The 26,252-nt window shown below is 35.5% G+C and overlaps 1 protein-coding gene across 14 annotated transcripts in view; it reads left to right on the top strand.

Annotated features, from left to right (window-relative positions):
• Nucleotides 1-26,252, top strand: part of ERC2 (ELKS/RAB6-interacting/CAST family member 2) — a 924,700-nt gene that overhangs the window by 443,084 nt on the left and 455,364 nt on the right. For 9 of the 14 annotated variants that reach the window (XM_045991227.1, XM_045991223.1, XM_045991220.1 and 6 more), the window contains 5 exons: nucleotides 675-812; nucleotides 6,853-6,993; nucleotides 10,371-10,511; nucleotides 14,529-14,564; nucleotides 25,321-25,514. In XM_045991227.1, coding sequence (XP_045847183.1) covers nucleotides 675-812; nucleotides 6,853-6,993; nucleotides 10,371-10,511; nucleotides 14,529-14,564; nucleotides 25,321-25,514 — 650 coding nt within the window. The remainder of the gene's footprint in view (nucleotides 1-674; nucleotides 813-6,852; nucleotides 6,994-10,370; nucleotides 10,512-14,528; nucleotides 14,565-25,320; nucleotides 25,515-26,252) is intronic. The other 5 variants (XM_045991216.1, XM_045991229.1, XM_045991215.1 and 2 more) reach the window with 1 other exon arrangement.

Genomic DNA, 26,252 nt, shown 5'->3' with positions numbered 1-26,252 from the left:
TTTGGTGTGTTTATTTCAGGCTGCAGATAGTGGATAAAAGTGGCTGGTTGGTTGCCAGCACATGACTTAGTTGCCAAGTGGAGTGTTTAGTACTTGTTACATTTGATTTATATCACAAGTTCTTCCCATTAACAGTCTACTGATGATAACCTACTTGGCTTTTCATGTGGTTACTTTGAAACAGCCACTTGACAACATTTGGCATATCACAAAATTTAATACTGAGTAAAGGAGTGAGTGAATGACTACATAGGTTCTGCCATATACTGATATGGTGCTTGATGCAGAATGGGCACCCAATGCATGACTTTTCGTTGAATGAAAAAAATCCTGCTAATGTATTTCTCTGATTCACTGTAACGGAGATTAGATTAGGGACCGGTCTGGTAGGAAGGACATAAATAGGTAGAAATAGCAATGCTTACATGTCTGAAGGGCTTGCATCAGTATGGAAAGAGATAGTCTGCTCATCTGTATAACCATTTAAATACAAAGTTTACTTACATGGAAAGATGAGGTCTCATCAAAATGGTCTTGATTCTAAGTCACTGTAACTTCAATTCTGACAATGTCTGTAACCTGGGGTCTATGTTTTAAAAACAGGTCCAGTTCAGAAATCTTGGCCTTGGATATGTTATAAAATATGCATTAAGTATGGTGATCTTTATTTTCAGATTGAAAACTTACAAGAACAACTTAGGGATAAAGACAAACAACTAACCAATTTGAAAGACAGAGTGAAGTCCTTGCAGACGGATTCCAGTAATACAGATACTGCACTAGCAACACTTGAAGAGGCTCTGTCAGAAAAGGTGAGCTTGGGCTGAAAAATGGAGGTGTTAGGATTTAGGGAGGCATGGTTGGGAGGAGATGATCTAAATGTGCCCACTTTTGTGCTCACACTACCCTTCTTCCCAGATGGACCTCCCACTCCCATGTTAGCCCTCCTCAGTATACTTGGCACATTAAATAAGTCAGGAGAGCCTTGAAATGCAAAACTGATCCCATCATATTTGGCTCTGCTTAAAAACCTTCATTAGCTTGTTATTGTTCTTAGGATGATGACAACTGAAATCCTTAACCTGGCACATACGATCCACCCCTTCATCTGATCTGACTCGTATCTGATCAGCTATCTCTCTGTCTGCCTGCCTTACTCCTCTCCCCTTCCCATCCTCTTTCCCTTTCTCCTTATTTTTCTTCCCTCCCTTCTTTGCTTTTCCCTCTTTCCCTTCTTCTACCTTCCCTCTTTTTCTGTCTTCCTTCCTTCTTTCCCAGCCTCATCCCCCATCTCTCTTCCCTCATTTTCCGTATTCTAGCTACGCTGGCCTAGATCTTCAAGTTTGCCATGTTCCTTCCTTTCTCAGACCCTTTGCCCACACTGTTACCTAGGCTGTAATGTTCTTTACTTTCTGCAGATTTAATTCCTCTTCTTCTAGGAATTCAGCTTCCTGAGAAGCTGTATTACACAGTAGTCAAGGATGTGGACTTGGGAGCTATACTGCCTATCTCCTATATTCCCCATTATCATAGTCCATGAACTGTAGTAATGAAGTCAAGTGGAAGGAAACCTGCGTAGGAGCTAGTCCCAGGCTTGCCACTAATTGGATGACCTTGGCAAGTAATTCTCTTTCCCAGCACCTCAAATTTGTTGGAAAAAATGCATTAAATTAAATGACCCACAGATTTTTTTTAAGCCAGTGTATCTAAAGAAGGCTTTTTTTTCCCCCCTTTTTATTAATTTTTTCAGCGTAACAGTATAAAGAAGGCTTTTTTGACTTCTGTGTCAGAATCACCAGAAGGTGCCTGTTGGAAATCTAAATCATTAGGCTCCATCTATACCTACTAAACCAGAGCTTTGAGAGGGCCTAGGTTCTGTACTTTAGCAAGTTCCAGGAGTGAACATCCAGTCTTTGGTGATTGTTCACTCTAGTCTGAGAGCCACAGCACTACATAAAAAAATCGAGATGCTAAAAGGAAGAGCCATTATTCTATGTCTAGATAGAAATTATAACATTATAACTTTAATATTAAATTATAAAGATATGTGATTTTACTTGAAAACATAAAAGAATAAATAGATTCTTCTGGGAAAATACTTTTTTTTAAATTCTTAAGAATTTACTACCAAGGGGCGCCTGGGTGGCTCAGCGGGTTAAAGCCTCTGCCTTCGGCTCAGGTCATGATCCCAGGGTCCTGGGATCGAGCCCCGCATTGGGCTCTCTGCTTGGCTGGGAGCCTGCTTCCTCCTCTCTCTCTCTCTGCCTGCCTCTCTGCCTACTTGTAATCTCTATCTGTCAAATAAATAAATCTTTAAAAAAAAAAAAAAAAAAAAGAATTTACTACCAAAAGTCTCTGTAGTAATTTTGTTTGTAAAAATTTGAATGAGGGAATGTTGGTTCAAAAATATTAATGATTATGTATCTTGTTTGCAGTTTTTGAGTGATATGATGTCAGTGTATTACTACCTCTCAATTTCTTTCTGCAGTGTTACAGAAGTAAACATATACCATATAATTTTTCCATGTCATGGATTACTTGGCAGGATTTTATCTTTTTTTCCCCTGGCCCTATTAAGATTTGATTTATTCTTGTTTAAATCCCAAAACACTTCCCAAATCTGAAACTATTTCTTTTATTTAAGCACTTCCTTTGAGACTGAGAGGATGACTGGGAAGGAAGACTGAGGTCTGTGGGAGTCTGCCCCCCTTATATTCATGCCACCACTTGAGAGTTACATCACGTGGGGCAAGCCTCTTCTCTTAGTACGTTATTTTCAAAATGCACATTTAAATTAGCTGACATCCAAGTTCCATTTCTCTTTGGAACCACCTTGATAATAATTATTCAGTTTGCTGATCCACAATCTCAGGTGCATGAAATCTGAACTGGGCAGTAGATGAGGAGTTGAGTAATTAGATACCTTTAAGAGCCAGGCAGAGAACAAAAATGAGGGAAGTGAGTTTGGTGTGAGGCAGTAGGGACTGCTGGCAACTGTGACAAGTGGCAGAGTCCTTGACCTACTTCAAGCCGTTCAAGTTCAGGTTTTAAAATATCATGATGCTCAAGCCAAATGTGAGGTAGGCCAGCTTTGGCCTGGAGCTCTTAGTTTTCAGACTATATTTGCATCTGACTTTTAGCCTTCCACAGTAATGAAGATTAAAAGCAAACACAGATCAATTCATTTGAAGGGAATTTTCAAAAGGTGACAAAATCAGAATGTTAGTGTATTTGAAAAGCACAGACAAAAACATCAGATAGGAACTGGCAAGGTTCTTCATTATGGGAGAAAAATAGTGGATTCCTTTTAAGTATTTATTCCAGTATCAAATTTTTGTGTGTATCCAAATAATCTTACCATCTAGGGAGCTTCATAAAATACAGTTTCCTGGGTTCCGTTTCCTAGTGATTCTAATTCAGTTGCTTTTCCATGGGTCCAAGGAATCTGTGACTTTTTAAAAAAAGGATTTTTTATGTATTTATTTGAGAGAGAGACAGAGATAGCGAGAGAGAGTACACAAGTGAGGAGGAGAGGGAGAAGCATGGTCTCCAGTGAGCAGGTAACCTGATATGGTGCTCATTCCTAGGACTGTGGGATCATGACCTGAGCTGAAGGCAGATGCTTAAGGAGTGAGCCACCTAGGCGCCCCAGAACCTGTGATTTTTAAATAAAGTATGCGAGTGATTCTAATGAAAGTGGTCAAATGACCACACTTTGAGAAATACCAAACCTATACTCTTCCATTTTAAAGAACTGAAAATTTTCAACAGATGCAGCACAATTCCCTGTTTCTGGGTGCTAGGTAGATGTCATGGATACTGTTGTGCATGCTAACTTCTCAACCCAGTGTTCCAGGAAGCCACCTCTCATCTGTCTAAGTTGCTTTCCTGGACTATCCCAAGGCCACTGAGCTCACCCGTGATGGAATGTGACTGAAACTCAAACCTTCTAGTAATTGTTGTTTTTACAACATCACGATCACCTTTAGTGGCCCTTCCCTCACAAGTTCCAGTTTTATCCACATTTAATTGAACAGATCCTCCTGGAACAAGATATGGTACAAAAAATAAAATTATTAATTAAAAATCATGGACTCATAAGAACATCTAATTATTTGCTGTCATTTGGCTGATGAATGGAACCTATTAGGCACTATTCACCATTCCACTTGAATTATGACCTTTGGAGAATGTATTATTCATTTTAGTTTCTGAGAATTTATATACATATTCACAGTGCAAAAACTAATGCCACTTAGCAAGTTAAGATTGAGTATGACTTAGTTCTAGGATTGACACACAGAAGCTCAAGAGACGGAACCCACAGGATTTATAAAGCTGGTCTCGCCAAGCCTTGCTGTAGCCACATAGCAGATAAGCAGTTGAGAAAGGCAGATAGCAGAGCCGGAGGCTGCTGTAATTCAGTTCCCGCTCAGTGATAAAGCACAAATAGATTAGACCTGTGCAGAGCCAGATGAGTGCGCAAGAAATACTTGCCAATGCAAATAAGACTAAAACAAGAACACGTTGTTGGAATTTCTGCAAGTTAGTTGTTAATCAAGTAGATCATGGCATATTAGGGCCTTTTAACACATGTTTTTGACATCTGGCCCTGCGTGGCTGACAGTTAAATTAGTTTTGTGATTGACGGAGAAATATTTTGTAGTATTGAATCATCAATAACACTTAAAAACATTATAGTGCTTGCTGATTTTTTTTGTCATCGATGCCCAGTCAATAGTATAAGTGCTTAGAGCAAATCAACCTACTTACCAAATGACTCTGACACCTTCTGGATGTTATCACACATACTTAATTTTATTTCCCTTCCTTTGAAGCTAAGACAGTCCCTAAGTTGAGTTCTTATTCCTCTTATTCCTTCCTTCAGCTTCTTTAATTGCCTGTTGTATGCCAGACAGTTTGCTCAGCCCTGAGTTAAAAGAGTCATAGGATTTGAGTGCTGCCATTTGGAAAGCTAGGCTGGGAGGATGGACATACAGAAAAACCATATGAAGGGCACTGAGTGGGAATAAAGGCCACATGATCCAGCCAGACCAATTCCTGGGAAAGTTTCCAAGCAGTGAGGTGACACAGTTTGGGACTTAAAAAAATGTCATTCCAACAGCTCATGTGGTGGCAGTGATGGCATGGACAGGGCCTGGTGGCCGGGTGACCAGTTGTGATGCTTTTGCAATGAGTGTAGGCATAAGGCAGTGAGGGTTCAGCTGCTGAAAATTTTAAAAGCCCTTGAGAGACTTCCTGTGCACTGAGGCTATTTTCTTTTTTTGTCGATGGCATAATTATCCACTCACCAGTGTCACAGGCAAGTCATATAGGACTATAATCGGAATCAAGAAGAAACAAATGTAGACAATTAGTAGACTGATTTGTTCTGTTTCCACCCCCGCTGTTATAATAATATACTTCATTTTAAAGTGTTCTTAGCTAATTACAAAACAATAATGATACTTCTTTTTTTCCTTGAGAGCATTAGATACATAAATTATTGTCATCGGGGTAGAACAGTTGCTTCCCTAGGGGGGCTTCAATCACAGGCTAAGTGTTCAAACTAACCTCCCCCTGAATCATATACTGTTTTATGTTGTCTTACAAATCAGGCCTTGTCTCATACTACATACTTATAAGAATATAAAAGATAATATCAGGATCCTTAAGAGTAATTGTTGCACCAGTATTTTTTTATGTTGCCATCCTAAAGGAAGTTCAAATATGTGTTGGGTAATTTGAAACAAATTTTAGGAAATCTAGTCCAAACTTTACCCCAATGCAATTTTACTTAAAAAGAAGAAGGCTTTTATTTTGATTCTGGTTAGATTTCACATTTTTGGAGACTACGTCTACCAGACCAGTGCTTTCATTTCAGCATGTAAGTCAGGGGACGCAAGGTTCTCAGACCTCCTTAACTGGTACCATGCATCTGTTTTTGGCAGTGGGGTCTCATGCACATGGCTAAGACTCAGAGAGCCCTGGATGCTAGGCTGTGCCTTCTGTTTATGTGCTGGGTCACCTTGGATGAGTTAGCCGGTCTCTGGGCCTGGGTTTCCTACCATACTGTTACTAGTAGCACTGGCTCAGACCGTGCAGTTGTGATGAAGTCTAGATGAAGAATGGCACATCGCAGCTCCTAGCATGTAAGAAACTTTCAGTAAAGGAAAGCTGCTATTTTAACTTTGTCAAATTAAAGCAATGTTTTGTTGGAGTCTCTACTGATTGCCAAGAAGCCATTGGAAAATTATGGTGGAAAAATGGCCTTCTCTAGGTACACTGGCAAATCACTTATCCAATGAGCTCATTCTTTATTTTGTTTCAAGTTCTCGCTATTAGTTCAGACCTAAGTCCTGAAGGGCCTAGGTCTTGCCCTGCTTAGATCCCCTTTCTAGCCAGAGCAGAATCTTCAGGAACCAAGGAAGTTTTTTTGATATCCAATAGGAAAACCAAGCAAAGAAGGTCAAACCAAGAGGTTAATTGTCCTTCTTCCACTCGTCCATTAGTCTTTCATAAACCTAGAGTCTTGGTGCCTAAACCTTCTGGAGCTGCTTTTGGAATTTCCCAAGTACCACCATGAACCAAGAACAGCCTCAGACCTTGAACATTAAGATCCCTTGCAACGCTGTGATGCTGACTTTTATTAGTAAGCCAAAAGCCATATTGATTATCTTTCCCAAATGCTGTTAAGCACAGCCTGTCTTCACAAACACAAGTTTAACTCTCTTGCGTGTGCTGACTCATGTAGAGCATTTCTTACATTTATTGCCTCCCATTTCCTTTTGTAGTGTGCCTTGACATACACACTGATTGCTTCTCACTTCTCTTTTGATAATTGCCTCACAGGAGAGAATAATTGAGCGTTTGAAAGAACAGCGGGAGAGAGATGATCGGGAAAGACTAGAAGAGATAGAATCTTTCCGAAAAGAGAACAAAGATCTGAAAGAAAAGGTCAATGCTTTACAAGCTGAACTGACTGAAAAAGAGGTGAGTTCTGAAAAAAACAAATGAACCATGCTGATAGTCCCATTCTCAGGAGCCTCAAGAGACTAGAGAGTGAGTTTGAGGGTCTGTGTGAAGGTTTGGGGACATAGTTACCTTTCCTTGTCAAGGCCATTGGAGTTCAAAGGAAAATATTTACCGTAACTCCCTTTATCAGGATGCCTTATGCCTTCGTCTCTACTCTCACTGCATACAATGTAGCTCCTTGAAAGTTTTCTTGATGTCTTACCACATTTGTGTGGCTTAGAGGATTCTGTAATTTTTTACTGTGCGATGATGTTTTGCTTGGGATAACAACAATATCAATAATAATAATAACAACAACAACGTCTGCACTTACTGAGGGTCTATTAAATGCCAGTCCTTGTGTTAGGTGCTTTACATTGATCTGTGCTGCTCAACCAGATCACTGAATACTTCCAGGTTAGAGGATACAGTACCATGCTAGACACAAAGTATAGGTTAAATGTGACGATTCTTTTGGAATATCGATTTTACATTATGGTAAATAATTTAGAACAATGTTTTCATGCTAGAGCAAACATGAATGCAGAATACAAATCCTACCTGCATTTTCTAAGTAAAACAATATACTTCAAAGAAATTTTTTGTTTGGGGGTTATGGAGAGGATGGGTAGGGCTATACTCCCCATGCTCTGAGGGATAGATACCTCTATCTCCTTTAGTTTACTTAGGGATAGGTTGATGGAGAAGTTTGAGAAGCAGCATTGCATGTTATTTTATTCAGTCTCCAAAACTCTGAGATATGTGCTATTGTCCACAACTGGCCCCTTCACACTTACTTTTGTCCATAGGAAATGTCCATCTCCTTAGGGCTATCACAGATTCTTTCCTCCTATTGGCTGTACCACGCATAGGTGTCCATTTTCCAGCACTCAGCCTTTGGTTTTGGTAATTCTGTACAAATTAAAGTACTGTCTAAATGAGGAATCTAAGTTTGGGAGATTTCATGAGTAATAGAAACAAAATGCAAGTTCCCTAAAATGTAAGTGCGCTGTTTTTCTTTTTTTCAAAAGAGATTATTTCTTTGATAGGAAAATGAAGAATGTAAATTCTCTTCCTACTATTTCACTGTTAAATCTGACTTAGGGGATCTATAATTACTGTAGTTTGTATATAACAGAATGCACAGAAGCTTTGATCTCATTTGCAATTTGAGTAACTGATTGTGTTACTCATGGATCCAGACCTTAAAAAAAAAAATATATATATATATATATATATGTGTATATATATGATTAAAAATATATATATATCTTTTCAATTATATATATATGATTGAAAAGAGATCTTGATGATGTTGTTGAGCATAGCTTTAAATGAAAATAATTTTGTAAATAGTGCCTACCTTGTATGATTTTAGACAAGCATTTCAGCAAACATTTATTGTTCCTGTATAGTAATGTGCCTGCCAGTGGGATGGGTGTGTCAGTCAAGGTTCTACCAGAAAAACAGAACTGTATTAAGAAACTTAACCATGTTAAGAAGTTTATTGCAGGGAATTGGCTTACATAGTTATGGGGGCTGGCTAGGCAAGTCTGAAATTCATAGGGTAGGCCATCAGGAAGGGCAGGCCGGAAACACTCCAGACAGAAACTGGCACAGCAGTCCACAGGTGGATTTCTTCCTTCTCAGAGAAATCTCAGTCCTGCTCTTAAGGCCTTTCAACTGATAGGATCAGGCCCACCCAGATTTGGAGAATAATATCCTTTATTTAAAATCAACTTACGATAGTTTTTAGTTACATTTACCAAATACCTCCATATCAACACCTAGATTAGTGTTTGATTGAGTAACCGGGGACTATATAACCTAGCCAAGTTGATGCATAAAGCTATCAGACCTGGCAATTTAAAATGTATAGAGAAAAACAACATATAATTGTTGTCAGCTTATAATTTATTTGGGGTGATAATCACCTTCGTCATGACAAAAATGCCTAGATTGCAAGGTCTATTATTATTTCTGTGGGAGTAGTATGATAAAGAGCATTGAAATCGGAGTCAGAGTTCTGGGTTTGAGACCTCTGTCTTCCTTTAATAGGTCAGGAACCTTAGAGAAGATAGTTCTTGTGACCCTCAGTTTCTTGATCTGAAAGATGAGAGTGGCTGCTCTGTCCTTCAGAGGGTTGTTAGGAGCTGGGTAGTTTGCTGAGTGACGGTGATATTATCATCAACAAGATTATTCCAAGGCCCAGGAAGTAGCTCAGACACAAAATATTAGGTATTATCATTTACTGAGTGGTCACTGTGTGCTTAGTGTCCTTCTAGATGCTGCGAAGTGATATAAAGGAAACTCACAAAGTCTGATTTTGGATAATACCTGAATATTTTGGATACATTATTAGATGCTGCTAATCATTTCATGTTTGGTAATAGACATTGCCTTCTTAGCTAAGCAAATTTATGTTCCATGGTATCTGCACATATTTACTTTACTTTTTGAAATTCAGACTATCCAGGGGATCTCTTGGCTTCTGAGCATGATTGATGAGTGGAATAATGTAGGCAAACTCATGTCTGAATTGGGGAGATTCATTATATCTGTTAAATTAGGATTTACAAAGGACTGGGACGTAAAGTCTACTCTAAATTTTAAAATAATTTTATCTTGGGGCGCCTGGGTGGCTCAGGGGGTTAAGCCGCTGCCTTCGGCTCAGGTCATGATCTCGGGGTCCTGGGATCGAGTCCCGCATCGGGCTCTCTGCTCAGCAGGGAGCCTGCTTCCCTCTCTCTCTCTCTCTGCCTGCCTTTCTATCTACTTGTGATCTCTCTCTGTCAAATAAATAAAATCTTTAAAAAAATACATATTATAAAATAATTTTATCTTTGATTCTATAGAAGATATCTAAGAAACTGTGGGTTATTTTTCTATTAAAGAAATGGAATTTGATAAAAACTTAACAAGATTCTTCTTTTATATTTAATTTGCCCTTTGGGGGGGAAAGCATTAGAGTTAGTATTTTCTTTCATATTTATCTTAGAGTCTGCATGACTTGACAGCAATAAATGTAAATGGAAGGTTCGGGGTGTCTGTTTTGCCATGACATGTAAAGACCACCTTGGGACTTACATCATCAGCATGACTTTGAGACATGAAACATGCATTTACTGACCACACCATTTGGTCACAATTGATTCTACTGCAATTAGATCCTGCTCGATTCTGTAAGCTGGCCAATTTTAATTTCCTGGCCAGAGCCAGCTATTGTTACCTTAGTAAGACTATATTTACCCTTTCTGTCTAATGCACACTTTACTACTATGCAGAGAAACAATGTAATCAAATTAAAGACTAGTAGAAATTGTGGTGTTTTACTTACTAGTGTTCTTTCCTTTCAGTCTAGTTTAATTGACCTCAAGGAACATGCATCTTCATTAGCCTCAGCAGGGCTGAAAAGGGACTCCAAATTAAAATCTCTAGAAATAGCCATTGAACAAAAGAAAGAAGAATGTAGCAAATTGGAAGCACAGTTAAAAAAGGTAAGTGAAGTCCAAGGAAAAAAATGCTCATTTTACAATGAATTTATAAAATGGAAAAGGAAGAGATATTTTGCAAAGAAACAAACCCCTTATCTTTTGCTGTCTGGTGATAAGAGAATTAGGCACTCTTAACTCATGAAGTCTGCATCAAATTGGCCAGTGAACCTGAAAAAATATCTTTGGTTTCCTGTCTGAAAAAGAACTTGAAAAATAGATGAAAATAGTAGTGGAAGTAAAAAAAAAAAAAAAAAAATTATAAAAATAAGCTGCTACTCTCTGGGTAAATCTCAACTATAAAAACAAAAGTGAAAATGTTTGTAACAAATCAAAGAATCTGGGGTCCCATTATATGCTGATAAACTTTTACTACTTTCAGAAGTAGGTTAATTTTTGTATTGGAGCTTTGTAAAAGTTTACTTGACAATATTAAATTTCTAGAAGTCCACCCAAATAGTCAAAGTCCCTAGAATATCTGTGGGATGACTATTTGTACTTAACCAAAAATGACCTTAATATCTTAGAAAGCTTGTTGAATGTAGAAGACTTTGTAAAAGAAAACAGGATCTTTACATTGCAGCATTAACATGTTTTCTCTGAACTGGACATTTTTGTGGAGTACCTTTCCAGTCATGCATCATTCCTTTGACTTTTTCCCTGTGTTGTTTGGTACGTCTGCACTCATTGTTCATATAAAACTCATAATTTTATGAGTTTAAGCATTTTGTTTCCCTTTGACAACTTATAAAGTTAATTCAAAAGAGATAATAAGAATCTAAATAATCAAGCAAAGCATATAATAAAATTTGACTATAATTTATAGCACACTGGAATGGGGATTTATTTGCTAAAGTTATGAAAATATATGATGTGGATGATAAGGATGTTAAAGCATCATATATCTGTAGAGAAATTATTCTGAATATTTAAAAATTGAATATTACTATTTTGTATGGTACAATATATAACTGAAATGTGGTATATTCTGTTCACAGAATTTTAGGAAATTGTCCTGAGAAATTTCACACTAGTAAAGAAAGTCTCCTTTCTGAAAAAGATAGAGATCAAATCCCTGTACAGCAAAACAGGAAGAAAAATCTCTGTATTGCAAAATTTACTTTTCAATCCACTCTGTGTCTCGCTTTTTTCAAGCAATATCTAGTTAAGCAAAAATCTCAAACAATAAATAGAAGAATTTAAATGGCCCATGTGAGGGTGCTTAAGTGGCAGTTGACTTGGCTATTTATGCATTGGGTGTATGATAATACATTCCTGACATACACATGAATGTGTTCTGTAATATGTTATGCATACATGTACATATCAAGAAATGAACCTAGGAAAGGTACTTTCAGTTTAATGAACACTTTTGTGATCACAAGGCAGCTCTAAGATAACTGTGAGAAGACTTGATTGACTTGCTTTGCATTAATTTACCTCAGTTGCATTGTGCTGAGTCCTGAAGGAGGACCTCAATTAGACCTGGCCATGAAAGATACCTTCATCAACTCTCTGTGGTCATTGTGGAGCTGAGGCCACCACATATATTATCTCTGCAGATACATACTTGATATACTCCCTTTTAGTGTAGATGGAATTTGAAACTCTCTAGTAATTAAAAGGAGAAGTTTCCCATATTGACACTTACAGTTTCCATGTATATGACTTGACTAGTTTAATAGGTGAATGTCTATGCATTTCAATTTAGTTTCTTTCAGTGTAGCTCTGATTTGCCCAAAGAGTCACTCAGAGGGTGTCATTTCCAACTCTCCATTGACATTGTGTGCTAAAACTCACAGAGCAAATCCTGCAAGCATTTTAGCATTATTCCTAACAATATTTTAACATTCTGCCACATCACCAGTGTTAAAGTAACAAAAATGGTTGTCTTGCTGTAGGGATCTATTTAATTTATGAAAAGATAACTTATTTATAAGTATATAAATAATGTTTGCTTATATTATCTCCTAAATGCATAGTACAGTGAAATTAAATAAGGTAATTATAATTTAAATATTTTCATACCTAACCTGCAGATGCTATTTTGTTATTTTTGGCTTTCTAGCATCAACTAAATTCAAAAGTTTTAAATACTTTTCTAGTAGTCTTTAATTTCTGCTAATAAATAGTTCTGTAAAAACCTCAAGTACCCATCACCTTAAAAAGAATTGAGATCTACATGAAATATTTGAAAATATAAGCCAACAGTATGTGAACATACATATAAACACATCATTTACTCATGGAAAAATAAGCAGCTATAAAAGCTTAAGGAGTGTCTGGGCCTCCTTTTAAATAAAAGGGTATGTGACTTGTGAATAAAATATAAAGGTTTACTAAATGAAAGCTGAAAACATAATAGTTTTATTATGTCATAAATAAACCATGAATTCCCTATGGAATTTTGCTCAAGATTTGTGAGCGTCCATGTATTTTTGCCATAAAATATACACAACATTGTAGATGTGTTTAGCTGAACAGAAACCTTGTTTCGCCGGTGACAATGAGATCCACATTTTATTTAAATTTATTTTTGTCTTATGAACAATTCTTGAAATTGGTAAGGTGAGTTTTTACATAAAAGTTTGTGGAGAACTTTCACATGCCTAGTTACTTTAAACTCTTTATTACATTGTTAATTTAAGTCTCCAAATACTTCATGATGAAAAATGGTTATAGGCAGAAAAGGAACTGTTCCTTAAACTTTGCATCCCACATCTTAAAAACAATGCCATCAAATATTCATATGTGAGGAAAGTTTTCCTGATATTAAAGAGGTTGATAGAATGTTAGTAACCACATAACACAACGAGTTATGAGTGTGCTTACAAATTACTGCATTCATTAATCTTAAGTAGACACTCAGGGGTTGAGAAGAACCTCATTAGTGACATGTGGATAATTTTGTCTTTCAAAAAAATATGTGTCGTTCAATATGTAGAAATAATTTTACCTTATCTAACTAGAAATCAATTGAGAAGCAACAAATCAAAATGTTATGATTTGGTAGTTTTCCAATTAATATTATCTTTGAGGAAAGTGGGTTTTTTTAAACCATGGTAAAATTATCATTTACTTCATCAAAGCTGAACAAATGAAAAATTCAGGCTCTTTAAAGGCACATGTCTCAGCTTAAAGCAAAGTGAAAGTTCCTATAGTATTTCATCTTCTACAACTTGACATTGAACCCCAAGTTAATGATGTAGGTGTTTAAGAAGTAGAACCTGAGACTGATATTTTAAATAATATTCAGTACATTTAAATCCACAAAAATTGAAATTTTTTACATAAAATAGACTGGAGAGCTTTACAAATTCTGAAGCACTTGGAACATAATAGGATAGTCACTAAAAATTACTTTTTTATTAATTATGAACTAATAGTAGAAACTGGTATTGGACAATGGATAATAGTGTATTTTGGTTCCTTTTTTCTTCCTGATGACTTAATTTTTTTCTTCTCCCTATTTACTGTTAATTTTGTAATGTCTTGCTTACTGATATTTTGCTATTGCTAACCTGCTGTTTGCTGATCTATATTTTCCTAAAATTAGACTGAATAGAAACTTCAGGCTTGTGTTAATATAAAAGAAGAGCTATAAATTCAATGATAAGATTTAATTAATCTTTTATTATTACCATCTTTGAAGTTCAGGTAATAAATTGCTGGCTTGGCCAAAAGTACTTCTTCTGATTCATTGCTAGAGGCCAGCACTTCATGTATCATCAAAAGTGGACAGCTTTCTTTATTTCATGGGCTATTTAACTTGAGAAAGGGAAAGTAACACAAACCTTAAATTTCTTATTCTAGCTATTCTTTTTTAGGAGCCAAAGTCAACATTTCTATTTCCCTAGAGCCTCTCACTTTCACTATGGAATGTTTAGAAACTGAAATTTCTTCTTTTTTAACAACCAGTTCGTCTGTGCAAATGCACTGGATTTGTTGAGCTAATGCTGTTTTTCTGGATCTTTCCTTCTTTCCCTGTCTGTGCTTCAATGCCTCCCCAACTTTGCAATGTAGCAAGCTGAGCAGTTGTTCAATCAGATGTACAACCCAGTAAGTCATTTCTGAAAGTTCCCGCTGTAACATATCAAAGCATGAGGATCCATTGATCACATGTCATGGTGTGCCATACTGGGGAGGTTTCAAAAATATATATGAGTCTCTTCCCATTTCCATTCTGTCAAAAGAAATGACCTGTGCAAAGGCCACTGCCATTTCTTTTGAATGTGAAATTTAAAAATTAAGAACTCAAGAAAATAATGCCAGCTCTGATATTGCTTCCTTCTTAGCTTCAGCTTTAAGGCTATGGAAAAGCAGAAGTCAGCCACAGATCTAGGCTCTTAGAACTCTTTCTTAGTTCCTTCTAACTCAGAGCTACCTATGTGAAAAGGGATAACATTTGTAAAGTAGCAAGTAAGTCAATGTAAATTACATTCAAATGATAGAAGTTAAAATAGGCTTAGATTTAAAAATAGGGCTACGCTCTTTGAGATTGGTAAATGCCTAACATTATTGTGGGTTTTGTAAGAGTTAAAAACATGTCATTTGGCTGAGGACAAACTAAAATATAGCCTCCTAATAACAGATAGTAACAATTCTGATTATAGCTTAATGGCACACAAAACAGATAACTAGTAAAAATATATGTAAAATGGCTGGCCCAGATGCCATCACTGATTTTTTTATCCTAATGACAGGTATGCATTTATATGAAGCAGTTTATTTGCTTCTTTAACTTATTAAAGAAGAAAGACCTTTTTGTTTTGTCAACTCAACTGGCTTAACTGGGTGAAATATTACCTCAAGGTGACCAGAATTTGTCATTTGGCAGATGTGATCTGTGCTATCATGCATTCTAATTATGTCCTATTTATGAATTCCCATCATGGGAAAATGGAATAGCATAGATAAAGAAAACAATTCAGCCAACAACTTTTTATTAAGCTGCTATTCCAGGATACATACAGCATGATACACAAGATGCTTGGGTGTATTTAATTAGATTGATGACTGCTGTGAAGTGTGTAAACCTGGCAATTCACAGACCTGTACCCCTGGGGCTAAAAATACATTATATGTTTATAAAAAAAAATTAAAAAGTATATATATAGATTCAACCTCTACATTCCATTCTTTAAAGCAGATTTTTTTTTTTGCAAACCGAATTTCTCAATTTCTGTTGGTGCATCTTTATTAACCTCTTTCCCCAAATATGATTTTTAGCAGAGCAGGAAAAATAATCTAAATTTCCTATCCCTTAACATTTGAATGGGAGTGCTCTTTATTATTATTTAGGTTTTCTGGAGGATGGGGGCAGGGAGAGGGAGAGAGAGAATCCTATGCGGGCTCCACATCCAGCACATGAGCTGGACTAAGGGCCCGATCTCACAACTTCGAGATCATGACCTGAACTGATATCAAGAATTAAACGCTTAACCCATTGAGCCACACAGGCGCCCCCTTGAATGGGAATGTTCATAAGCAGGGTCTAGACAATGGGTATGTGAAGAAAGATAAGATTGGAATATCTTTAAGCTTGAAAATTGACCCTGGAAAAATGAGTAGATCAAACTCAGTGAAATTGTTTCCCATTTACTAGTTGGGGACAGGAAGAAAACCTAAGTTTTCTTAGGTCACATTTTGGGTGTGTGCAAGACAACTGGGGAGGGCTTTTTTTCCTGTAACAGCAAAGAGTTACCAGAACCACAACAGGATTTCAGCATCTCTGTCAGAATAGGTAGGACCAAAGATAGAGCTCCGTTAACTTTAAGACCTTTTCCAGAAATATTGATAATGTGGCACTTATTGGACTTTTCAACCACAGTGGTGGGTCTCCAGGAAGCAAAAACAAACTTTTCTCCTTGAATTAATTAAGCTAACCCACTTTTTTGGCATCTGGGAGTATAGCCAGCCTCTCATTATTTTGACTCTCCCTGTCTGGAGATATTCTCAGGGTCTAGTTCTTTTTTGGACTGATAGGGATGCAGCATGATGGATTTTCTCTTCTTAATAGTTTTTTTAAAAAGTAATCATGTTATTCTGGTTATAAAAATAACATATGGTCACAGTGGAGAATTTGCAAAAGTATGGAAGTATAGGAGAAAATAAAATGACAGAACATTGCCTGGCACAAAGATAATCACTAAGAGCAGAACCCCCCAAGTTCCCCCCAGACATCTTTTTTGTTATTTTTATCCTCTCCTTCCTTTCTCTTTTTCCTTTCTCCCTCTTCCCTCCCTTCCCCCGTCTTTCATTTTTTCCTTCCCTCTCTCTCCTTTCTTCTCTTTTTTCCCCCCTCATCTAATGCTCTTTTCTTTTCACCAAATTGTGTCAGTGTTTATTGAATTGTATATTCTATTTTTATAATGTATCATCAGCATTTTCTCCAGTAACTATTCTTCCAAAACACTATCTTATTGATTATGTGATATTTCACTATATTTACTCATTTCCCAAATGTGGCTCATCTCTCCCCCACTATTTTTTGCCAGTATATAATGCTCTGAAAAACATTTCCCATGTTAATCTCCCCACATTTTTATTTGTCATGGAATGAATTCTGGCCAATGATTTTTAAAAGCTCCCAATAGTTCTTACTGTGTTGCATTTCAGAGAAGTTCTACCATGACACTTTTCTTTCAGCACTGAAAAAGGTAGACTTTCTGCCACACCCTGACCCAAGAAATGTCATTTTTCATAACTTGAACAAGTGCATAGGTGGAATTTTTTTTTGTCATTTTAACTTTATTTTCTTTAATCACTAGAGTGGTTTGGGTTTTTAAAATATTTTCTAGCTGCTTGTATTTTTCTTCTGCAAATTGTTTCTTTTGGTCATGTAAGCACTTGCTTTTGTGTTTGCCGTTTTGTTCATTGGTTTGTATGAGTCGTTCTTTTTTTTTTTTTTTTTTTTTCCATTTTATTTATTTTTTCAGCGTAACAGTTGTATGAGTCGTTCTATACTTTATATAGAAACTGTCAGATTTGTGGCAATATTTCATTTCATTTAAATTTTTAAAAAAGATTTTTAATTATTTGAGAGAGAGCAAGAGAGAAAGCTCTAGAGAGGGGAGGGACAGAAGAATAAGGAGAAGCAGGCTCCCCACTGAGCCAGGAACCAAATTCAGGGCCTGATCCCAGGACCCTGGGATCATAACAGATGCTTTTCTGACTGAGCCATCCAGGCATGCCTTATTTAAATTTTTTAAAAAGATTTTATTTATTTGACAGAGAGAGACACAGAGAGAAAGTGAGCATAGGCAGGGGAAGAGGGAAATGGAGAAGCAGGCTTCCTGCCAAGCAGGGATCCAGATCCCTGGGCTCTGGAATTAAGACCTGAGCCGAAGGCAGGCGCTTAACAACTGAGCCACCCAGGTGCCCCTAAATTTTTTTAATAAAGAAAACTAACTATTTTTAGGTTTCTGGACCTGTGTTTCCCTTTAGAATTTTCTTGTTTTCTTTAGGCTTAGAAGCCATTCTGTGATGTGAAGGATAGGCACTCACTTAACATTTAAAACTTTTAAATGTTACCTTTTACATCAGTTTAACCCCTTTATCTGTCTTTAGTGTATTTTGATTCCTGTCGAGAGGTGAAGTTTTAACATTATTTATTTTTAAATGATCAACTAATTATCCCAGCACCATTTATCAAATAATTCTTTAATAACTTTTCTTCAAACTATTTCATTGTATACTAAGTTCTCATCTGGATGAATGTCTGCATTTCTGAGCTATTCAGTTTTATCAATGTCTGTTCCTTTTGGGGTCAGAATTTTAAGTATTGTGGATTTACAATATTTTTAAGTATCTAGTGAAGCAAATTCCATCCTAATTCTTTCTGCTTTTTATTTCATTTTGTTGTAGTGTTCTTATCCTTTAATTTTCTATTATTCCAAGTAAACTTCAGGATCACCTTGTCAAATAAAAAGCACAACTGTTGGTGATTTTAATTTGAATTATACTCAACCTATAAAATAATTTTTAGAATGATATATTTCCAGTATTATTTCTTCCAATTCATGAACTTGATACAGTTTTCTTTATTTCATAAATCTTTTACAGTAAAGGTTTGACATTTTCCTGTTAATAGGCGTGTGATATTTTAAGGATAGTTCTAAGTATTACTATATATATTACTATATCTCTCTATCTATATAGATGTATCTATATCTATCTATACAGATATGTGTGTGTATATATATATATATATATGATTTTTAGGTTACTAAAAATTTATGTGAGGTAATTTTTGGTGAATGCTATATTTCTCCTTTCATTTTCTAACCAGTTATTGGTACTTAGGAAATTTCTTTTTATTATTGTATGTTTATGTTGAATAAGGCCCCTGTATAAATTTTGGTGAATTAATTGTTTTTGTTAAGTAAGATCATTTTACACTCAGATCTATATCCATTAATCTAAACCAAATGAGAGTAAATAAAGATTGACCTTTGAAGTCTTCCTGGGAAGATTTTTTTTTTTCCTGGAGTAGAAATAAACCTACTTTTGAAACTCCTTTACTTTTACTTTAGTCACCCAGGTACTAAGTGATGCTGTAATGCCATTTCTTAGGAATCTAAAATTTTGTCTTTGTATCCTTATTATTTCTTATAATAATAACCTTTCTGCAGCTTAACTACCAGTCTCTACTCCTGGAGGAGTTTTGTCTTGTCATTATAAACACTATGCAGGTTATCTCCAGTTGAATTTTTTTTCTTCCCTTAATTCTTAATTCCAGACAAATAATATGGTTTATTCAGCAGTCTCAAATACTGTCTTTGCTGTAGCCCTAGTAGTTATTATACCCAGAGATGGTATCCAGAGGTCTCTTATAAATTTTTAATACAACTTTAGCGCTTCTGGCTCCTAAATTTAGTGCATTGTATAATATCCTTGTTGCTGCAAGGCAAATGACTGATTTGGAAGCACCAAGGACAACTTTGTACTGGCCAGGGGATAATTGAGAACACTCTAATGTACTTCCACACATGTGAGTCTCCCCGCCCCTTGCCTGGTCACTATCCATTGAAATCCTGTCTTTTCTGCAAACACATCTTTTGCAGGGCTCACATTTTATGTAACAGTTTACAAGAAAAAAGACCAAGCATTTTTCCACTGTAGTGAGAGAAAAAAATTCTTGTTAATGTTCAGTGAGGTCTCTCTGATTTATAGGTCATCATAGGACTCTGCAACCCAAAGGACATGGTGGACTGCATTATAAATGCTTTCACAGTCCCTGTTTAGGTACAGTGGTTTATTTTGTGATTTTCAGGGACTATTTATGAAAATTATTTGATTCACTCATAGACTAGTCCCCACAACACAATGGAAAATTGCAAATATTAAGAGAGAATTCACAGCATGCACACATAATGTACAAACATATGCACACACACAAACACACACACGTCATGCTTGCTCCAGGCTTTCAGTAGCTAACGAACTCAGGTAATATTTGTAATGACATTTAAGATTTGAAGTCACATGTTTTATTTCAGAACATCCAGATCATTAGTTCAGTTTTTTTACTTTGCTAATTTTATGAAATTCCATAGTTTATAGGGGGTACATTATAATTGTATTTTTATTTAAATGGTCTTAAAAACCGTTAAACATACAGTTGGTTCTTTTTATTTTGTATATGTGTGATATAAGAAAAATTATTTTGAACATTTCTTCATTTATTTAAAAATATCCTATTTGGTGCTTGCTTCAGCAACACACATACTAAAAATATCCTATTTATTCCATCTATAAGAAAAGTTTCATTTTGGAATAGTTGTTGTAATATGAAAATTGTGAGTATTCTAGATGTACTTAGCTAGAATTGTAAAAGAAGTTTCCTTTAGAACTAAGTAGGGTAAGATTCAAAGATATATCATTATTAGATTTTGAATGTATTATTTAGGCTCAGCTTTTATATTTGGTATTAATTAATTAGATTTAAAATAAAAATAAATTTTATAACATGTTGAAGTTCTACAATTACCCTTCAAACCTTTATTTTTAAAAAGTAAGGTTTGTTCATAACTCAGAATTATGTGAAGGTTGAAACTTCTTTTAGAAGATTGAAATAAAATACAATGTTTAAAGTAGTTTATATGCCCTCTTCCGCTGCTCAGATATGAAAGGAATGTTTAAGCCCCCAAAAGTGCTGCAATCAAGAATCATATTTTCACTGTGCATAAATTTAACAAAGTATTGCTAAAACTTATAAGCACAAGGAAGAAAAACCATCAGACTCATTAGTTAGTGTTCTGCTTGTGCTTTATGATCAGGACTAATCATTTGTTTATTTTGACAGAAATGATTTTTTTTAAATTGTTAGGCCCCATTTCAAAGAAAGAATGCTATATAATATTATAATTGAATATTCCCTGCCCAGTTTCACAGTAGATTTTTGGGCCAAAGTTAATGCTTTCCTTTCTAGGCACTTGGAATGATGAACTAGAATTTTATTGAAAATAATCAATGTCCAATCTTTATAAGAAATTATTAATAAACTTGTGATTTTTCATATTGATAATATCAATCCCTGGTTTGGCTTAAGTCACTTTTTGCTCTTAACTTTAATTTAAATATAATATTAACTTGAAACTTTGCTTTATTTCCTGAAATAGTTCTAAGTTCTATAATTAAAATAGCCCGTAGGTATTGTTCTGTACTACTTGTCCTAAGTCATGGCCAAACTTCTCTTTTGTGCTTGATTCAGGCTTTCAAAGTCAGTTCATGTCAAAATTCCAAGGCTTGCCCACATCAGTGAGGCTCCAAAGTTTGTTTTGGTTATTCCCATTTATGGGGAAATTTCCTTATAAATGTAGGAAAACATAATTGGAGGATCCTTAGAACTTACTGATCTAATATGCAATATAGTAATTTCTGAAATATTTTTTTCGCAAATTTCTGTGTTTCTGTGAGATGCTTGATAGTTGCTCTAAAAGTTAACAGGAGTAATGTTGAGGCAGAACCAGATACCTGGATTTGCCTTTAAACTGGCTGGTTTAATCAGCAAAATTAAAGCTCTACATTAAGAAAAGAATGTTCATTGACATTTTTTGTTTTGTTTTGTTTTATGACTGGTGGATGTCTTTGAAAATGACAGTGTTCTACCTTATATTTATAATAAGTAGCTTCTAAAACCATTAAATCCACACCAATCTTCATTTTCAAGAGTTAGATTCCTGACTAATGAAGAGAGGGGACAAAGCTGATGTGCCTTAGAATGAAGTGGTCAGTCGCTTCCTCACCTGTTGGGGGAGCTAATTCAAATCAACAGATCCATAAGGGGAAATAATTGCTGTGTATTTTTAGTTTAAACCTTGAATGAGTGAGAATGCCATGGTAGGAATTTGTTCAGATAATGATTATTCAAATATATATATATATATATATATATTTTTTTTTTTTTTTCCTGCAGTATCTAAAGTATATCAGGTCCAATTCTGTTATATACTTTTAATCCCTATCAGGAGCTGCCATTCTAGGTTAAAGAACCCATTGTTATAATTTGAAAAGCCAAGAGCATTTCTAAATGCACATAAAGTACTTCCTTCACTTCACTTTTAGAGGAGGCTCTGGCCTATAACTTGGAAGGAAATGTTGCTTTATAAGCTCAATTTCCTCCTGTATTTCTTTAGTATAGATAGTATAACCCTCATGTTTGTAGATCATAGTATATCACACTCATGCTACACTGGCTAACAATTTCAGCCCATCTTCTGAAAAGTAATGATTCAAGCTGAATAGAAGTGGTTACTTGCAATATCTTTTATAAATTCTGTGGAGACTTTTGCCCCCGCTACTCAGTTTGGATCAGGGATTCACCAGCTGTTCAGTCATGAGAAACTCTCCTCTCCTGAGTCTTCGCTTGGACACTAGTGATGACCCAGAGGCAGCTGTTACTTATCCACCTCTGTATGACTCTTTCTTAAAGCTCTCTATTGACTTAACAGTTTTTAAATGGTATCTATTTACACGTTTATTTAATAACCCTTCAGGGAATTCTGGCACTTATCATTGATATGGAGATCTATTTAACTCAAAGGTATTCTTGTGGTTGCCTATTCCTTTTAAGAGGAAGAATCATTAGCACCTACAAGTATTATCTAAAAGATACCACGCTAACTGGAAACGTGGCTATGATCTCTTTTAATAACATGATCTAACTTTAATATCACATGAGGCCGACAGTGGCCTAGATTCAGGCATGTCTTTTCCTAGGCTTTCTGTACTTCTAAACATCCAATGAGTCATTTGTTTGATTGAAAAGACTACCAACCCATCGAATTTCACCCAGTGTTGAAAGCTGGCCTTGGGTTATCTTCTCTTCATAGAGCTAAAATAAAGAATGTGCTCAGATACCCGTTTACCAGCAGACTGCTTTTTCTGTAAGCCTAGCAAGGAGGCTTCTCTAAGACATATGTAGTATCTTGATGAGAAACTAAGTAAACCTATTAACTTAGCTGTATAACAAGCCCCACTAGAGGGGTGCATATCATAAAATAATACTCAAAGTAAGAATACAAATGAATAATACCTTCCCCATGTTTGTTGTATGGTAGCTTTTTCTGTCCTTGGAGAGGCCAACTCCTTTGCCCACAGTACCCATAAGACACAGGGCTAAATCTAGAATCTAGGTCTCACAAATAGTAATTATGTACACATTTATTAATAGCCATAATCATAATCATAAGGAAAAAAAACAACCAAAATAAAGCACAGTGGCTAACTGAACTGCTAGCTTTTTGTGAATCTTTAAGTCAGAGTCAAGAAAGGAATCTTAAATCAGAGACATGCAATGAAAGCATATTTATATTTGTTTTGTGTATTTCTAGTTCAGTTCCTGAATTATTTTTTAAAGATCTTAGTATTGTTGGTCAGGTTGTTTGAGATAATGTCATGAAATGCTCCTCAGCTGCCCTAAAATAATGGTAATATGGCATAAAAGTGGAAAAGACTTAACATCAATATTTTGTTTTCTTTTTCTTAGGAATTTTAAAACTATATTTTCAGTGCTTTTCTGATACAAGAGTAATGAATTGATTTTTATCAAAAATATAAATAGAAGTTTTTTCTTTTAAATTAGAATATCGACCCTATATTTTAAAAGTGGCAATTAACAAATTTAAATTTTCATTACTTCAATTTAAAATTGTTAGTTGAAAAATTTCTAAAGGCATATTAGCTAGGATTCTCTTTCAGATTATTTTAATTATAGTGAAAAAGCTCATTAATCTATTAGAATGAAATCTAATGTACATACTAAGTAAATAAAAATAAATGCCTTCCGAGACATATTGGTAAAAGGGAATAAACTAGTACCTGATAGTTGTATGTTGAATTGATAAATTTCTCTAAGTTCTTTTTGCATACTTGAGTTTATTTCTTGGATAAAGAAATCTTAGGTTAAAGAACATGAAAGCAAATTATTTTCTTCCTATCCTCATGCTTAAATAATATGTTACATGCAAGAATATTATTCTAAAAATGATTATTTTGTCATAAATTTATTTTTATACTAATTTTTTAATTTTTTCAACTAAATCATTGCAAAAACTGTCAACCTTGTAATAGTAGTTCTTATTAGTATTAATTTTTCTAACCATGCATGATTCATTTAACCCCACAGTAGCTGTAGCTTGCTTGCCTGTTTTTTCCCTGAAATTAAACAAAAAGATATAAAAACACAATGAACATCTGTTCTATATAGCAAGACAGCAGAACAACCTAAGTCCTAATAAATTGTTAACATTGTATGATTTCACACATGGATTTTGGAGATACATACATATATGACTTCTCTGAACTTTCTCTGTTGAATGTGCACTGTTGTTAAACTACTTGTTTTTTCCCTGCCTACTCTTTGAAGAAGTCATTTAGGAATAATGGGAAACAAGGGGTAGGCAAAACATTGCAGTGCAGTGTTATTTTCATCTGTCTGAGAATATTTCAGCCAAAAGTTTATTTTGGGAAAAAAAAAAAAAAAAGCCATAACACACTTTCAGACACACAAAACCACAAATACTTTGGCTGCAAATTATTCTGCAGTGTTGTTGCTGTGTTGTTGCCTGTGTGTGTTCTTGTGTGAGAAGCTGCCACCCACCCATGCATGTGTTTGCAGATTCTCGTCTGTGTGCTTGTTCATGAATTAGCTCATCCTCCTCCTGGTTCAGGTTAAATTTCTTAAGAGAACAAGAATTTATGGGTATGACTGTTAGCTGGAAAGCCCTTCCTCACTTGTGAGTCTTTCTTTCAACTTACATCTTCTGCTGAAATTTCTCAGTGGGATGAAGTACTCAGTCATCATTCAACCAGTCTCTTACATGTTACCTGGCTTTACATATACCCTTGATAGTTTTTGGAAAAACAATTTAATATTGTTTTATCTCAGTTTCTCTACTGGAAAGGGAAGCTGTTGGTATGAATCACCTCCTTAACTGTGAGGAGTTGAATTGTGTTAGTTCTGCTTGCCAAAGCATGAGGAATAAAGATGTCACAGCCTCTCCCCACACTCATCCCCCATTTCTTGGTGGGGGAAAAAAAAAAACCCAAAAGTAGTAACATTAATGCAACAAAATATTAACAATAAAAAAACCCCTCTCCTGTAAAACTGTAATATAATTTAAAATCAGTGTTGTTCTGAAGTAGCCGAATTGTGTGATTTTCCATTTTGCCTTTTAACTGACAGTATACCCATAATTCTTGAGGATGATTATTTTTTCTCCATTGATAATTTCTGGACCATTGGTGACTGCACTACCTATTGTTCTAAATTGTTGTCTTAACTACATTCTTTAAAAATATAATGTTGAAGGCTCATAATATTGAAGATGACTCCAGGATGAACCCCGAGTTTGCAGACCGAATAAAACAACTTGATAAAGAGGCCTCTTACTACCGTGATGAGTGCGGCAAGGCTCAAGCGGAAGTTGACCGGTTGCTGGAGATCCTCAAGGAGGTGGAGAATGAAAAGAATGACAAGGACAAGAAGATTGCAGAACTTGAGAGGTAAGTTTTGCAGCCATGTTGTGAGTTGTCAGCAGTGAGTGAACATGGTTTGCTTAGTTGTCCATCACAGGTTGTAGTGGATTTGGAATGCACATTCATATTTCAAGTTGGAAACGAGTGATGTGTGAGGAATAGGCCTGTTAGGGATGACGTTATGTTTCTGTGGGATACTCAAGAAGGCAATTGGCTTATCTTTTGAGGGCTTGTGTACCTCTTAAGTGTTTAAGAAAGTAATGGCCAAGTTTCTTGAGTGATGTCCCTCATCTAGCATGTATGCCAACAAAGTGTGTGAAAAATTGAGGCTCTGACTACTTGGAAGCTTAGTTTAGTTCAGTTTTGTTTTGTTTTTACCCATGAAAGACAAGCATTTGTGGTTTAGGTTTGTTTCAAGCAAAGAATGTATTTGGCAATTCATTCAAGATAGGAGAAAGGGAAAGGAGCTCATATCCTTTCGATGTTTTTTGGCACACCACAACAAATTCATCTGGGATGTATCTTTTAAGAGGACCTTACAACATTTGTTAAATAAATATGTTTGAATAGGGTCTGAGGCAGGCCTACCTGATAGCAAATTCTGTCTAAAAACAAAGTTATATCAGGGTTCCAGAGTATTTAGATTTTCAGATAAATCATATCCATATTGTATTTATATATAGGATAGACTATAAAAATAAGCTTTCTATCAATGCGTTTTCCTATATTTCATATAAGGAAAGAATTTCTGAATAATCTTACGTA

This window comes from Meles meles, chromosome 20 (assembly GCF_922984935.1).
Source record: "Meles meles chromosome 20, mMelMel3.1 paternal haplotype, whole genome shotgun sequence".
Taxonomy (NCBI): domain Eukaryota; kingdom Metazoa; phylum Chordata; class Mammalia; order Carnivora; family Mustelidae; genus Meles; species Meles meles.
The sequence above is the reverse complement of the archived record's forward strand: the minus strand, read 5'-3'. Positions and strand labels throughout refer to the sequence as shown.